This window comes from Orycteropus afer, unplaced genomic scaffold, assembly GCF_000298275.1.
Source record: "Orycteropus afer afer isolate SDZICR_OR568_19922 unplaced genomic scaffold, OryAfe1.0 scaffold00054, whole genome shotgun sequence".
NCBI classification, from domain to species: domain Eukaryota; kingdom Metazoa; phylum Chordata; class Mammalia; order Tubulidentata; family Orycteropodidae; genus Orycteropus; species Orycteropus afer.
The window spans coordinates 12,655,846-12,672,739 of NW_006921641.1; the positions used below are offsets into that span (position 1 = coordinate 12,655,846).

Sequence of the window (16,894 nt, forward strand, 5' to 3'; positions counted from 1 at the left end):
GCATTGTAAATTTTGGTCAATGACATGAGACAAAGTATATGTGAACTGCTGTATGAAAAGTGAATTTACTCTGTAAATCTTCACCCAAATCCTAATAAATATATATATATAAAAGAATAAACTCCTGTTTGTTAAGGCCATCCCATTTGTGGTATATTCTTGTCAGAGTGACACTAGATAACCAGAACAGATTGGTTCAGGCAACTAAAAGCAAATTCCCTTAGCAGTGCCAGAACCACATCCTGCGGCCTTGTCAAGCACAAAACCCAGGTACAACCTTAGAGGAAACAAAGCACATCCTCATGCCTTCACTTGTTCTCTGGAATCCTGAGTTCCAAATGCTCCAGATGGAAGGACAGACAGATCTGACAAGTGGGGCTCTGTGGTAAGTGGCCATGCTCTCCGTTGATGGGCTAGGGGTCTCTGAGCCTATTTTTTCTCCCCAGGCAGCAATCAGCATCTTTGGCATGGTTGGGGGGCTGCTGCTTGGACTCTTCTGCCTTGGGATGTTCTTTCCTTGTGCCAACCCCCCTGTGAGTGACCCATCCAACTCAGTGGTCTTAAGGAGGGGGCAGACCAGGGGATTGGCTTGGTGGGGCTCTCATCATGAGTGCTGGGCACTGGTGTGAAGGCTTGATTATAGGGAGATGGGGACAAGTGAAAACTAGTATTGTGACATGTCTCTGGGCAGGGAGCCATAGTGGGCCTATTGGCCGGACTCATCGTGGCCTTCTGGATTGGCATTGGTAGCACAATGACCACCATGGGCTCCGGCATGGCACCCTCTTCCCCAAATGGGTCCAGCTTCTCTTTCCCAGCAATCTGATTGGTGCCACTGTCACCACACTGATGCCCTTGACCACCTTCTCCAAATGAATGTGCTCACTTTCTGCTTAGGAAGATTGTAATTTCTGAGGGGTTGTCCAGGAGATGGGCCACCAGAGGCTTTAGAGAAGTGTTGGATGTTAGGCCCTTGTAGGTGGATGGAGCTAGGTAACTAAGAAATGCCTGGTGCTGAATATCCCTGTGCTCCCCCAGGCCCGCAGGGCCACTGCAGCTCTGTTCCCTGTCGTACTTGCAGTTTAGTGCCCACTACTCTACCACAGTCATCGTCATGGGCCTGTCAGTCTATTCACTGGTGAGACATGTAGTATGGGAGCCCAGAGAAGCAATGAGGGGCTGAGGGAGGGTTCAGGGAACCTGGAGTCTGGAGGAGACCCTCTCCTAGTTATTGGTATCTATAGTAGTGAAGATTGTTGGCTAAGATTTAGAAGCTGAGCTGAGGGCGTGGGAACTGTGGAGCCCTGGAGGACAGAAGGCTTGCTGGGTATGGAGTGCCATCCTATAGGAGACTCAGAAGTACCTTTGCCTTTAGGAGGCATGCGAGGCCGGACCCTGAACCCTCGGACCATTTACCCTGTGTTACCAAAGCTGCTTGCTCTCCTGCCCTTGTCCTGCCAGGAGCGACTTCCCTGCAAAAGCTGTAGCCAGGTAGTACTTGTGTTGCCATGTTACCTTCTCCCACCTATTCTCCACAAACTGCTACCTGACATTCCAGTTTCCTTCCTTCTCTCCAACGCCCTTTCGTTTCTTCCCTGAACATGGAAGCTGCCCCATGCAGCTGCCCCAGCTTCTTCCACAGGGAGCTCTGGCTTGGCGGGAGAAGGCTCTGAGGCCCAGAGAGGAGCGTAGAGTGCCGACCACCCCCATCTCCATCCCACAGCCTTGCTCTCCCTCTGCCTTGTGCTGTGGTCCTCCCTTTCTCTCCCCTCCCCTTGCTCACCCCCTCCCTCTGGCCGTCCTGATTTTCCATCTAACAGGGATCCCAGCAGAGTCTCTCTTCCTTGTCTGTGTTAGTCCCTGCACCATGCCTTTGCCTCATATTCATTCCAGCCCACACTCTCATTAGTCTTACGTGTTCTCCAGGACCTCCCTATGGACACTTGTCTGTTTCCAGAGAAGATGAGTAATGGTGTGCTGTGGGGCAGCCGAGAAAAGGAGGCCCTCGCAGTGCCAGAGGAAGGTTCAGCCCACCAGGGCACCAGCCCCACCTTCATCCTCCAAGAGATCGCACTGTGATCTGGACTCAGGACTCAATCCTCTCTACACTGGACCAGTCACTCCCCTTTCCTCAAGCCCCAAAGATGAGGACCAATTCAATGTGTCTGTTCTAGGGCAGGTGGTAGAGCTGTCATAATGTAAGATGTGGACTGGGATAGGAGTTTCTGACCATCACCAACCTACTGTACAGCAGCAATTCTAAAAATGTTTGGTCTCAAAACCCTTTACATTCTTAAAAAAGTAGTGTCCCAAAGAAGTTTTGCTCATGTGCATTACATATGTTAATATTTACCATATCAGACATTAAACAAGAGAAAAGTTATTAATGTTTATTTTAAAATAACATTAACTGACCCACTATATGTGAACATATATAATATTTTTTAATGAAAATAATCATTTTCCACCTTGGAAAACATTTAGAGAGAAGAATGGCATTGCTTTACATTTTTACAAATATCTTTAATGTAGTCTCCATAGACAGCAGGATTCTCCTAACAGCTTCTACGTTCCATCTGTTGAAAGATCACACATCATGTGGCTTCTGGAAAATTCTACTACATTCTTGTAATAATAAGAGTAAAAAAGGCAAATAGTATCTTGGGATTATGAAAACAGTTTTAGCTGCTTAGATCCCCTGTAAGGGTCTCAGGGCCCCCTAGGGTTCCTAGACAACACTTGGAATACCTCTGATCTATAGCAAACTGTCAGCAGACTTTCTGTAAACAGCCAGATAGTAAATAGTCTAGGCTTTATGGGCCATACAGTCTCCCTCACAGTTACTCAGTAGCAGGAAAGTAGCCATAGACAATATGTAAATGAATGAGTGTGGTTGTGTTCCAATAAAAAATGTATTTACAAAACTAATGGGAGGCCAGATTCAGACCACCAGCCTTAGTTTGTCAACTCCTTATCTGGAATACCAAGCTCGTAGGGGCCCTGCGTTTAGGGCTTGTGCCGCAAAAGGAAGAGGACAATGCAATCTGACTAATCATAGCTAGGCTCCTCTTAAAACTCACTGCCGTCGAGTGAGAAGAGATTCATAGCGACCCCTCCTTGGGTTTCCGAGGCAGTATCACTATGGAAGTAGATTGCCCAACCTTCCTTCCGAGGAGTGGCTGGTGCGTTTGAACCACCAGCCTTCTGGTTAGCAGTCAAGTGCCTTAGGCACTACACCAAACTCCTAGGCTCCTCTTAGAGGAAGAGAAAAATAATTTCTCTGAGATTAGATCTTCTATTACTAACTGCTCTAGTCTCCAGTATAGCAAAATCTACAGTCTCTACCATAATATTTGAGGGAAGCAGTGGTTCAGTGGTAGAATTCTTGCCTTCCATGTGGAAGACTTACGTTCAGTTCCCAGCCAATGGTCCTCATGTGCAACAACCAGTCATCCATTGGTGGACGCTTGCGTATTGCTATGATGCTGAGCAGGTTTCAGTGGAGCTTGCAGACTAAGATAGACTCAGAAGAAAGGCCTGGTGATCTACTTTTGGAAACCAGCTAATGAAAAACCTATGGATCACAGTGGTTTAATCCTGCTGCACATGGGGTTGCTGTGAGTTGGGGGCTGACTTGATAGCAGCTAACAACAACCTTAACACTTCAAACTCCCCGGCCAAATCTGCTTCTCCACCACAGCCCCGTCCCAGCCTCTCTCCTACAACCCTGCTGCTTGTCAGAAAGGACACATACTTCCAACTGCATGAGAGAGAGCAGGCAGGTTTTTCTCTCCCTCATGTCCCCTCACCTTGAGTCATGGCATGTGAGGATGGGGCAGGGGATGTGAGAGGACCAAAGGACCAGACCCACCATGGAGAAGCATCCTGTGGCTCCTGAGCCATGTCACCTGAGTGTCATGTTGCCACCTTTGCTCCTGTTTCCTTTGGGGGTTTCTATCCTACTTATCCTAGTTCCTAGGAAATAAAAGCGGTCATTAGACCCAAATTTCAGCTGTCCCTGCTAACTATAACTGCTGTTGTTCACTACACTCCCCCCTGACTCCTTGTTGGAATAAAAAGTCCCTGGCTTCCAGTGAACAGATATTTTCCTTCCTCTGCTATGGAGACAAAGAGGGTTACTTCTAGTTCTGGTTCGTTTGTAGATCCAAGGCTCTTCACCAATGTTTCTTCAAGGGCAGCCTTGAAGTTGGTGAGGAGGGAGGGGCCAGTTCCTCCTCTGGTTATTCCCAGTCATCCCCTGGTCCTTACATTTGCTCCATCTGCCCCATCACAGTCCCTATGTCCCTTGACCTGACTGTGCTGGCAGCTCTTGGGTTGGAGAAGATGGCTTCTGGATCCCACAGGACTGTCCTGGGCATCAAGGAAAACAACTCTGCCTGGAAATAGCCCAAAGCTGCCTTAAATTTTTGTATGGTGGGGACTCACCCTTCTCCAGCCCCCCACCAGTTTTATCTTTATTTTGCCCTGCTGGTTTTGTCTACCAGGGTAATGTGGTCACCTCCACATTACCAATGGGTATGATATAACTCAGTAAACCTTGAGTCTGAGCAGGGAAGGGCAGGGCAAACTCCAAACCAAAGCCTACTCAGCTATCAGGAGGCACTCCATACTATCGGGCAATCTCCCAACACATGTGCACACCCTAGGCTGGTTTTCCCTTCATCCCCCGAAAAAGATTGGGTGCTGCCAACTCAGGAGGAAATTCATCTGCTCCTCCTCAAACCCAACCAGAAAGACTATCAGACTTTGAAAATAGAACATCTGAGCTGGACTTTTATGGTCTTGTGAAGAACACTGTGCTCATACCCTCCCACACCTGGCCTCTGCCCCTGCCTGCCCCCATGCAGCTGCCCAGAAACAGCCCTGGACAAGATCTCCAGGGTTCCTCAGCAGATACTTGGGCCCAGGCAGATTTATGGGTTCAGCCCTGGCGGAGGCCTTCTCCTGGCTCACGGCCACAATTCAGCTGCCCTCCCACATCCCATGCAACGCAGGCCCTGGGACATTCTGTTTCCCCTTTTCTATCTCCACCCCAGCTGCCTGAGTCATCCCCTCGGCCCCATTTCTGCCTGGCCAGTCCTGTGGTGGAACAGCAGCTCATCATACCAGAACCCAGACCCCAAGCCACTCCCAGCCTGCCTAGAAACCCCCCTTTTCTCACTATTGCCTGATGGTGGCTTCTGTCTAAAGATGCCCCTTTTAGGACTCTAGTCTGCCTTGCAGATCCCATTCCTCTCTGAGGTGCTGAAGTTTTAACAAAAAGGCACCAGTCTGAGGAGTCCCTGGGTGATTAAATGGTGAGAGTATTCAGCTGCTAACTGAAAGCCTGGGGTTCAAGTCTACCCAGAGGCACCTCAAAAGAAACTCCTGGCAATCTCCTTCCAAAAAAATCAGCTGTTGAAAACCCTATGGGTCACAGTCCTACTCCGACACTTGTGGGGTAGCCTTGAGTCAGAATTGACTGGATGGCAACTGGCACTGTTTTTCCCAGTCTGGAGTTCAGGTACTAGGTTTGAAACCGCACCTGGTCGGGAAAGTTACTCTCAGCATCTGTAGGCTCTGTGATTTGTCCTCAAATGATTTCTTCAGAACCAGAGATAGTTTCATGAAAGCTTTAGCAGACAGCTGACAATGTGGGGCAAGACTGAGGGAGAAGCTGGGGGGCAAATGCCTCTGGGGAGGACTTGAACCCCAGGCTTTCAGTTAACTCCCTAGGGAGTTAATTTGTAGGTAGATTCTAGAACTAACCCCAGTGAAGCCTTAGGCAAAAACCATAAAATCATACAAGGAACCCACTGAAACCCAGCCCTATCTTGCTTTTCCTGGAGATTAGGTTTCTAGCATGATAGAAAGAGAAGGCTGTAATTATGATTCCCTGGGAAAAGATAAACATTCTTCTTTTAGGGTCCTTTGATGGAGTCACTGAAGCTCTCAATATCCTTCATATGCCAGGCCTTAAGTTGCTGCTTGGTAGTTTAGGGAGAACTGCCTCTAGGATCATATTTTCTCAAACTAGGCAGCTAAAACTGAAACCAAATCCACTACCATCAAGTTGGTTCTGACTCATAGCGACCCCCACTGGGTTTCTGAGGCAGTAAATCTTTATAGAAGTAGATTATCCCATCTTCCTTCCACAGAGGAGCTGGTGGGTTTGGACCCCTGACCTTCTGGTTAGTAGTCAAATGCCTTAGGCTCTGTGCCATCAGAGTGCCTTAAACGAGATAGCTAAGACTATCTAAAAATTTCTCTGGGAACTGGAATGTAAGCAATGTAAGCTTTGTGGTTGAACCTGTAAATATAACTAATGTCAAGAAAAGGGCAGAAGGGTACAGAGCCCAGGGCAAAGAAAATACAGGGATGAGAGGCAGCTGGAGAGACCCATAACACAGAGAGAGACAAGACTCCTAGATGCCTGGCTGCCTCTGACTTTGAGTAAACAGCCCTAGTGCAATAAGAGAGTGTATTCCCTCTTCAGTTTCCTCGCTAGCTGTGTGGCCCAGCCCACTTCTGTTCAGACTTCCACCTGCCAAGAGCCTATCTGATCTCTGGCTTTTCTGTTAGCATCCAGCGCTGTTGACATCCTAGCTTCCCCCCCACCACACCCCCCACCTCATTCGTGCAGCAGCTTCTGTCTTCCTGCTTTCTCCACAAGGTTTGTAGAGAAATCGCACGGCTCTCTCTCTCACACTCCCTTCTAGCTGTCACAGAAGAACCACTGGGGTGTGTATGTCTATCCTAGTGCATCTCTGAGTACTCTCAACCACCATGAGCACCCACCTGCTCCCCGGGCTGTGTGCTGGAGCTTGGGATCCAGTGGCTGAGAGAACGAAGACAGGTAGGGCCTGGTAGAAAATCCAGGTCCCTGAGTTTGAGTCAGTCTGGGAGAGAAGGGTGAGTGTGATGGTCATTTATCACCAAGAGCTGGAGAGAGTGGGCTGGCTGGAAGGAGAGCATCTGCCTCTCCAGAGACCTGGGGGTCGGCCTCTGCATTCCTTTTTCTTTGGCCCGAGGTAGTAGCTGTGGTGGAGTCAAGGCCAGAGCATCCCAGGCCTCCAGCATAGAGACGAGAGCGCATTGGCCATTTCTGCAAGACACAGGGATGGGAAATAAGGAATGTTCACTATTGTAATCCCTTGTCATCCAGAACCTTGACACAAAAACTTGGCCTTCCCTAGCATCTCTCCCTGTCCCCCACTCCCAGTCACCATGGCTCTGTAACAGTGCTCTCTGCATCATACAGTCTCCTGACCACCCAGAGTCTGGCTGCGAGGCCCAGAAGGAGGCTTCTAAGTAGATGAGGATCCTGAGACAAGCTCCCACACAGTGGGAGGGAGGTAGCAGGAGCTCAGGTGGTCTGGGCGAGTGGAAAACAGCCAGGGACTGGGCAATGGGGAGAGTGGTGGAGCTCGTAAAGGAGAGGCTCCCCCTGACACTAAGTGACCCTGGCCCTCTCTTGCCCACCACCAAGCCCCAGGTGCCGCTGGCCCCAGATCTATGTCAGTGCTGCCCACTCCCCCTCAGCTGGGTCTTCCAAGGATTGCCTACCCTTCCAGCAGTCCCAGAAATGCTAGATTGGCTCTGCGCTGAGGTCTGCATTCTCTGACAGCACTCCACGTGGGGGCTGAGAAAGCACTGCTCCCTGGCTAAATACCCCATGTAGGAATCTGCCAGAGTTCTAGACCTAACCTGGCCCCTTATCTGTCCATTTTTCAACATATTGATCGATCATTTACTATATGCAAGGCCATTACCTGGAGTGCTGTTTCCTAGGTAAGAAAACTATTCTCCCCAGCCCAGGGTCACTGCCCTGACATTTCAGAATTGTTCTTATTTAGTCTCAAATTCTTGCATTTTAGCTATATGTGCGTGAAAGAAAAAAATCTCAAGTCTCAAGACATTTCAGAACTACAGTATGTAAGGGAGGAAAAGTATCCTCCATACTAATAAAGTTAAATCCACAACAATATTATCATCAGAGGACAAACATGGCCCTTTTTTTATAACACAGTATGTTTGTTCTTCAAGCAGCTCCTTACTGTACTGTCTCCCAAGCCTGCTTAATGGCTGTAAGCATGAGGTCTGAAGTCAGATACCACTGCAGTCAGTCAATCTCCCTAAGCTTCCATTTCTTCACCTGTAATATGGTCCTCATTTAGCTTTTGCGAGGATTAGAAGAGAAAAATACACTAAAGCACTTAGCACAGCTCCTGACATATTTTCAGCACCCAATTAATGGCAATTGTTATTGTGATGGTGACTACTGTTAATTATATCTTTAATTCATGAGCTCATTTCATACTCTTAGAAGAGAAGTAAGGTTCATGGTATTATCTCTCATTTTACACATAATAAAACTAAAGTTCAGGAAAGTCAGGTCATAGTCTGTAGGACTGGACTGTGGGTGCATGTGGGAGTAGAAAGAGTGGGGGTTGGGAATGCGTCCCTCATCCCCAGCCCTACCTTTATTCCCCACCAACACTGACCCTTAAACTTGGCTACTTCTAGAATGATGCTTTCTTAAACTGTTGTTCTCCCAGAGGGCAGAATTCCCCCGTGACAGAAGTCCAGAGGACACCACGGCAGTGTATAACGGGGAATGCTGTCCCAGAATTCTAGGACTCTTCTAGGTGCCGTTTCCCTCCCTAGGCCCCAGCCCTGGAACCTGCTCTTTTTTTTCCTCCCACACCAAGAGCCCCAGAGTCCTGGGCCTCCATGAATTCCCCTCCTCTTGGAGAGACCACATTTTCAGGAAGCCATTTCCAGCCACCCCACCCCCATTCCATGAGAAACAGAGGGCCACCCGCCTGGCTCCTCTCCCTCTGAGAGAGCAGAAAGCAACTGGCCCTAATGTCAGCTCTGCCCAGGGTAGGGGGCCCAAATCCAGTGCGCTTCCATCCCAAAGCCCCTTCCCAAGGTCCTAGGTATCAAGAACCCCCACTCTAAGCCATGGCCTACCTTGAGAGGATGCAAGTAGCGGAGTCCACGCACGAAGGGTGGCCAGGGGGGTCCAGGCAACTCGTGGCCGAGAGTGCGGGTGAGGTGGGCTATGTAGCTGGTGGCCAGTACCAGCACGTCCAGCTTGGAGAGCTTGGTATCAGGTGGCACGGCAGGCAGAGCAGCCTGCAGGGCCAGGAAGGCTTGGCGCAGGGTCCTCACCCGGCTCCGCTCCCGGGCAGCATTCTCAGGACTGGCCTCACTCTGCACAGAGGACCCTGATGAGTGGGTCTGACCTGGACCACTGTCTGCCTTCAATTTCTAAGAGCATTCTCGTGTGAGGTCTGCTGCCAGAGTAGTAGAGTGCTGAGAAGCAGAGACCAAAGGCCCTCAGCCTCTGTTTGTCCCACTCAGCCCTTCCCCATTTTATAGCCAATGAAAGGCCTTGGCTATGGTCAGATGGCAACAGGATGGCAAAGCTCGGCCAGATCCCGAGAGTCCTGTGCTTTTTCGAATACTCCATTACATCTTCCCATCCCACCAAAAGTCTGAATCCTGCTTATCCAGGTACCCAGTAGAGCACAGAGCCACACCCTAAGTGGTCAGGTTGACCTTTGACCCAATAAAGTCCCCAAGATGAAGAGACAGTAGTGTTAGAGGAAAGGACTCTAAGCTAGGGGTCAAAGCACACAGGCCCAATCCCGGCCCTGACGCTGACTACTGCTGTGGGACCTTGGGAAACTGACATCTCCCACTTGGGCCTCAGTTTCCTCATCAAGAGAACAGAGTTCTGCATTCTGGTTAAGACCAGCTCTGATTTATGTCAACCACCCCAAGAATGGCACCTAAGGGGAGAATGGTAACACCAAGTGAGGCTTTGTCATCAGTGGTAGCATCTCACCTCTCCTCCCCCAGTGCCCTCCCCAAGTCCAGTATTTCCTCACCCTGCCACAAGTCAGGCTCCTAGCCCTGGCCCCTCCAGGGCTAGAGGCAGCTCTGCTCCACCTGTGGTTGCTCCAGCTTGTCTCTTCCCACAGGTCCTGCCTTGTTCTGCTCAGGCGGCTTCTCTTCCTGCCAATGCCTGACAGGACCCAAGCTTTGGCCTTGGCATGATTAAGCCCCACTCCTGGCATTGCTGGTGCCCCTCTGACCTCCCTCTGTGACATGCCACACCCTGGGGTGTAGTGCTACAGCCACAGAACTGGGACTCCGTGCCTGCAGGAGCCTTTGGGCTCAGGCTAGCTGGGGCAGGCTGGTCATCCAGCCAGTAATGTCTATACCAGAGGAAGCTGGCGCCAACTCAGCCCTGCTCCACTCCTTGCTCTGGGAAAACCGCCCACCAGGAGCAGCCCCCGCGAAAAGCCGCCTGCCAGTAACCAGGCTGCAGGGTGGGAGTGCTGTATGCTGGGAGTGGCCAAGCCCTGGGAGGAGATCCAGGCTGAAGAAGGCCAGAGGGTGGTGGGAAGGAATCTTCCTTCCCGGAACCATGCCTGACCCTCAGAGTGGTCCTGTGGGGGACCTATGACTTCAGCTTTGTGGTTCAAGTCTACAGTAAGGGGAAAGTGACAACAAGGAGCAGGAGTTCCTGAACCTTCCTCTTCTGTGCTCATCTCTGCACACATCCCTAAATGGCCTTCCCTCTCCTTTGTCAACATGGCCCTCCAGGCTAGAGTGCCATTCCCCACCTTCCAACCCAGTGCTTTTACTTGTCCCTTTCCATCCTCTTGAAGTCTCTTCCTCCAGTGCTGCCCAGTGAATGCTACCTATCATTTGATTATGCCTTCTACTTGTGAGAACTTCTTCAAACGTCACAGAGCCAGAGCCCACATCTCCTTGTTTGATTATTTCTTCTCCCTGGCTTGTTTCCTAATAGTTCACATTCACAGGTCATCATGTGGCAGGAACTGTGCTGTTGTATTAGCTTATGTATTTTTACCTACATGTATTATCCTGTTTATTCTTCAGAACAAATTTATAAGGAAAAAAAAAAAAAAGACATCTTCACTTAACAGATAGACAAACAGAGGTATTGGGAGGTGAAATAACTTACCCAATGTCACAATGTCAAACATTTGGTAAGTGGTATGGTAGGAAGAAAGTGAATTTTATTTTTCAAGGTTGACTTTATAGTTTCTGGACTTTTATTTTTCCATGTAGATTTTAGAGAAGGTTTATTGAGTTCCTAAAAATATTCAACTGATGATTTGAGTGGGATTTCATTGAACCAGTGAATTGATTTGGAGAGTATTGCCATCTTTATATTTTTAAGTGAATCCTTAAAAGTCCATTGTAAATGTCTCTTCATGGATGCCAGACTTGGAAGGCTAGTCTCATCCTGGCTCTTAAGTACAATGTTACTCTTCCTCCCATATGTCACTCATGTGCCTGTCCCCATGCTAGACATCAAATTTTTGAAGGCAAGGACCATAATGTTTGCTGAGTTGCATCATAGCCTCTAAATAGCTAGCTACGGGTAACCAAAAAAACAAAACTTAGTGCCATTGAGTCAGTTCCAACTCATAGTGACTCCCATAGGGTTTCCAAGGCTATAAATCTATATGGAAGCAGACTGCCTCATCTTTCATCTGCGAAGTGGCTGGTGAGTTTGAACTACTGATATTTGGTTAGCAGCCAAGTGCCTTAACCACTGCATCACCAGAGCTCCTTATATAGGTAGGCTAAAGGAATAACAAATCTGACATAGTAGCCCTGTTTGCACTCAAGTTACAATCTCTCACTGCAACAGAATTCATTTTCTATGTCCCTTGCCCTTCAATCTTGAACTCCAGGGAAAACTAAGATATGTAAAGAGAAGATAAACAAAAGACAGAGAAACAAAGGCGAATGTGGTTACAGTGAGAGAATACCAGCCCACCAAAGAGAAAGGAACAAAGAAAGATGAATAAAACAAGCTGAATGCCCATCAACAGGAAAGTGAGTGAACACATTTTGGCAAATGCATACTATGGAATATTATGCAGTAATAAAAAGAACAAGACAGACTTCTGTTTACTGACATGAAAACTTCCCAAGGTACATGGTTAAATGAAAAAAACTAGCTGCAGATCAGTATGCATATGATCTCAGTCAGGTGAAAATCACCAGACAACAAAAGATAGACATGTAAAGGTTCATGTGCTTATATGAATATATAGACAGGAGAGTGAAAAGATACATACACACAAAAAAAAATAAATTTTCTTTTTCTTTTTCCACTTCCAATGCAGAGAATTGAACATACATTCACGGCATCTTGTCATCTGTAGTACACATGGGGCCTAACTTTCTTTCCCTCCTTCCTTTTTTGTTCCATTTCTTTTCTTTTATTCCATTCCCATTATTCTCTCTCCTCATGGGCAACCATTCCAAAGTGTTTAATGTATACTCTTTTTTGTTGTATTTGTGATAACTGTAAAATATGTACACAAATTCTTTGATACTTTGCCTTCAAAAAGTAGAGCTTCATTCTTTTCCTCTTGAGTGTGGGCCAGACTGCTAGAAAGAAACTAGGTTATAAAAAGATAGTGCATCTTCTTCCTTGCTTTCTCTTGATCACTCAGTCTAGGGCAAGCCAGCTGCTATTTCATGAAGATACTCAAGTAATCCTATGAAGAGGCCCTTGTGGCCGGGAACTAAGGCCTTTCATTGACAGCCAGCATGAATTAGCCAACTATGTGAGTAAATCACCTCAAAAGTGGATCCTCCTGCCCCAGTTGAGCCTTCAGAAGATGCAGCCTTAGCTGATAGCTTGACTGCAACCTCCTGAGGGTCCCTGAGCCAGAATCATCCAGCTAAGCTGTGCTGATCCACAGAATTCCCAACTCGGAGAAACTGTGTGAGATAATAAATGTATCTTAAGTTCTGAAGTAATTGGGTAAGCAGCAATAGAGAACTAATATAATGTGGGTTATTGGATTATGTGTATTGTTGCATGTACTAATTTTAAATTTATGTAAATGGTATTGTATTATTTATTCCATTCTAGTACTTACTTCCTCCATTCAACCTGATTTTAAGTTCATTGCTTCTAACTGCTGCAGAGTACTCCATGGTGTGCTCCCTTCACATTTGGACCACCAAGACCCCCAGGGATGGATATCTAGACAGCCTCCAGCTCCTCATCACCCCAAACAATGCTATCATGAAAACCATTGTACATGTCCCCTCATGGGACCCATATAAGTTTTTTCTTAACATATGTCAAGAAGCAGAGAGCTGGAATAATCAACCAAATACTGCCAGTGTGAGATTCAGAATGACACCTCCAACAGCACTGCATGAGGCATTCTAGGGCCCCACATCCTCACCAACACCCAGTATTAACCAGATTCCTAATTTTGCAGTCAAATAGCTATAAGGGGATCTTGTTGCTATTTTAGTTTGACTTTATCTGATTACTGGTGAGTTTGAGCATACTTTGTGTGTGATGCTTGTTAAAGAGTCAGTATTATTGTCCTTCATACAGGGAGATTTTTTCCCCAACATTATCTACTGAAGAGTCCACCCTTTTCCCCTTTACTTGCAGTTACCCATCTTATCATACATTGAGTCAATTTTCAAGTTCTCTGTTCTGTTCTATTGATCCTTTTGTCTATGTTTGAGCCAGTATCACACTGATTTTTCTTTTTTTGAGCTCTATTTTTAAAAAAATTTTTATTGTGATTTGGGTGAAAGTACACAGAGCAAATTCATTTTCCATACAGCCGTTCATAGACATTTTGTCTCATGATGTTGACTGCAGTTCCCCAAAATGCTCTCTCCTGAAAAAAGCTCTCTTCCCACTTCCTCCCCATAGTTTCCTCTTCCCTGTGTCCTTCCCTCCCATGCACTCCCCTCCACACTGTCTCCCTGTGCAAACACTGCCCTTCTGTTTTCCCATGATTGATCGTGGGAGATCACTCCAAGTAGTGTATCTACCTGATATAAATGTTTACTACATAGGCTTGTCTACTGTTTGGCTGGAAGCCACAGGAATGAGCTCAATTCTAGACCTGAAAGGGTAGCTAGGAGCCATAGTCTCAAGGGTCTCACCAGGCTCTATCAAACCAGCAAACCTCCTTTTTTTAAAAAAAATGTCACACTGATTTTATTATTATGACTTCTTGTTGTTGTTGTTGTTAAGTGCTGTCGAGTTGTTTCCGACTCATAGCGACCCCACGCACAGCAGAACGAAACACTGCCCGATCCCGCGCCAGCCCCACAATCCCTGCTATACTTGAGCCCATCATTGCAGCCACCATGTCAATCCATCTCGTTGAAGGCCTCCCCCTCTTTCGTCAACCCTCCACCCTACCAAGCATGACATCCTTCTCCAGGGAATGGTCCCTTCTATAGGTGAGACGAAGTCTGGCCATTCTTGCTTCCAGGGAGCATTCTGGCTGCACTTCCTCCAGGACAGATCTGTTAGTTCTTTTAGCAGTCCACGGTACTTTCAGCATTCTTCGCCAACACCACAACTCAAAAGCATCAACTCTTCTTTGGTCTTCCTTATTCATTGTCCAGTTCTCACATGCATACGAGGCGATTGGAAATATCATGGCTTGTGTCAGGCGCATCCTAGTCCTCAAGGAGACATCCTTGCTCCTCAGCACTTGAAACAGTTCCTTTGCAGTTGACTTTCCCAATGCTACACGTCGTCTAACGTCCTGACTGCTGCTTCCATTGGCATCGATTGTAGAACCAAGCAACGTGAATTCTTTGACAACCTTAATCTTCTCTCCATTTATTGTGATGCTGCTCATTGGTCCAGTTGTGAGGATTTTTGTTTTCTTTCTATTGAGACGTAATCCATACTGCAGACTGTATTCTTCTACCTTCATCAGTAGGTGCCTTAAGTCATCCTCACTTTCAGCAAGCAAAGTTGTATCGTCTGCATATCTCAGGTTGTTAATGATTCTTCCTCCAATCCTGATACCACGATGACTTTGTACCATGTCTTAATATTTGGTAGGGCAAGATGGCCCTCTTTAATCTTATTTTCCAAGTTTGACTTAGTTATTTCTAGATCCTTGTTTTTCCATGTAGACTTTAGAAAAAGTTTAGTTCCTAAAAAAAATTCAACTGATGTTTTGAATGTGATTTTCTTGAATCAGTGAATTAACTTGGAGAGTATTTCCACCTTATGGAAATACTTTTAAGTCAATGTTTTGGTTAGTTGGTGCCACTCTAACAGAACAAATGGGTGGCTTTAATAAACAGAAGTTTATTCTCTTACAATTTAGGAGGCTAGAAGTCTGAGTTCAAAGTGCCAGGCTTTAGGGGCTGCGTGAAAGCCCCTCGACTGTGGTTGGGCTTCAGCTTTGCCTCTTGCTCCTGGCCCATTGAAGCTAAAGGTGTCTCTTCACTCAGGCAGCTACTGGTTGCTGAGGTTAACAAGCCGAAGGCTGACAAAGAGAACAGCACAGCCCCAATATTACCATACGACATGGCAGGCCACTGGTTCCAGTCCAGAGATAGTCCCAAGATTGGCAGGAAACATGGCAGGCTACTAAATGAAGATTCAGCTACATGCAGGGTCCAAGCGTGCCAAAAAGCTGCATACCTTTCTCAATGCTTCTCCTGATATACTGCTTATATACAGGAAGCAGACCACATTTCTAAGGCAGCTACTCAGCTGCTCCAGCAGATTCCACCATGGAGTTGATTATCAATCTCACTACATCCAGCCGCCCAGCCACTCAAAATCGGGCCCAACCAAGTTGACACATAACCTTAACTACCACAGTCAATTCTTCCAAAAACATACAATGTTTCTCCCTTTATTCTGATCACCTTCTATATCCTTTATTCATGTTATAGTTTACTTCATAAATGTCTATGTATTTTAAAAAAACATTTTATTGTATTTTAGGTCAAAGTTTACACAGAAAATTACTTTTCCCATTCCACAATTTCTACAATTTGTTCCATGACATTGATTTGCTATCCCTGCAATGTGTCAGCACTCTGCCCATTTCTAGCCTGCCTTCCCAGTTTTCGTCCTCCCAGCTTCCCTGTCCTTTCTTGCCTTCTCATCTTTGCCTTGTCTGTGTATTTTATTATTATTATTATTATTTGGCTTTAACAAACAGAGATTTGTTTTCTCATAGTTTAGGAGGCTAGAACTCCAAATTCAGGACACAGGCTCTAAGGGACGCCTTTCTTTCTCTGTGGGCTCTGGAGGAAGGTCTTTGTCTCTTTCAGCTTCTTTCCTTGGTGATCATGGTGACCTTCATGTGGTAGGCCTCTATCTTCTCCCACCTCTGGTTGCTTGCTTCCTTGTTTAATCAGTTCTTTTATATTGTCTGTGTATTCTTGGGTTAAGATAATTATTAAAGAGGTCACGGCTGTTTGTTGTAAGGTGCCATCAAGTTGGCTCCCACTCACAGCGACCTTATGTACAACAGAATGAAACACTGCCTGGTCCTGCTCCAGCCTCATAATCCTTGCTATGTATGTCCATTGTTGCAGCCACTGTGTAAATAAATCTTGTCAAGGGCCTTCCCCTTTTTCACTGACCCTCCACTTTGCCAAGAATGATATCCTTCTCCAGGGAATGGTCCCTTCTGACTATATATATATATATATATATATATTGTTGTTATTGTTATGTGCCATCGAGTCAGACCGGACTCATAGCGACCCCTCCTTGGGTTTCCAAGGCAGTATCACTACGGAAGTAGATTGCCCAAACTTCCTTCCAAGGAGTGGCTGGTGGGTTTGAACCACCAGCCTTCTGGTTAGCAGTCAAATGCCTTAGGCACTATGCTACCAGAGCTTATATATATATATATATGATCATAGTTATATTCCCTTTTGCCTAGACATATCTGATCATTCAGCCTGTCTAGCCATCTATTTACCCATAGATTGTTACATTGACAATGCAGTATTGCATATGTAAAAGGGTTTATCTTTGTTGTCTGTACTTTTGTGTATCTCTCTGTGTATTCTTCTTCCT

General features: G+C 46.6%; 1 protein-coding gene across 1 annotated transcript; it reads right to left on the bottom strand.

Annotated features, from left to right (window-relative positions):
• Positions 1-6,925: 6,925 nt before the first annotated feature.
• On the bottom strand, positions 6,926-10,121 carry TCF23 (transcription factor 23). The gene is made up of 3 exons (XM_007938858.1): positions 9,900-10,121; positions 8,977-9,219; positions 6,926-7,105 (listed from the first exon to the last, which is right to left on the bottom strand). The coding sequence occupies exons 1-3, from the start codon at positions 10,119-10,121 to the stop codon at positions 6,926-6,928; spliced, it is 645 nt and encodes a 214-aa protein (XP_007937049.1).
• Positions 10,122-16,894: the final 6,773 nt, after the last annotated feature.

Bases quoted from the DNA above. Each gene is read 5' to 3' on its own strand.
- TCF23 (XM_007938858.1), bottom strand. From the start codon at position 10,121: ATGTCACAGAGGGAGGTCAGAGGGGCACCAGCAATGCCAGGAGTGGGG. The intron at 9,220-9,899 runs GTGAGGAAATAC...TCCTCTGTGCAG, and splicing joins GGAGCCTGACTTGTGGCAGG to AGTGAGGCCAGTCCTGAGAA. The intron at 7,106-8,976 runs GTAGGCCATGGC...TGTGTCTTGCAG, and splicing joins GCTACTTGCATCCTCTCAAG to AAATGGCCAATGCGCTCTCG.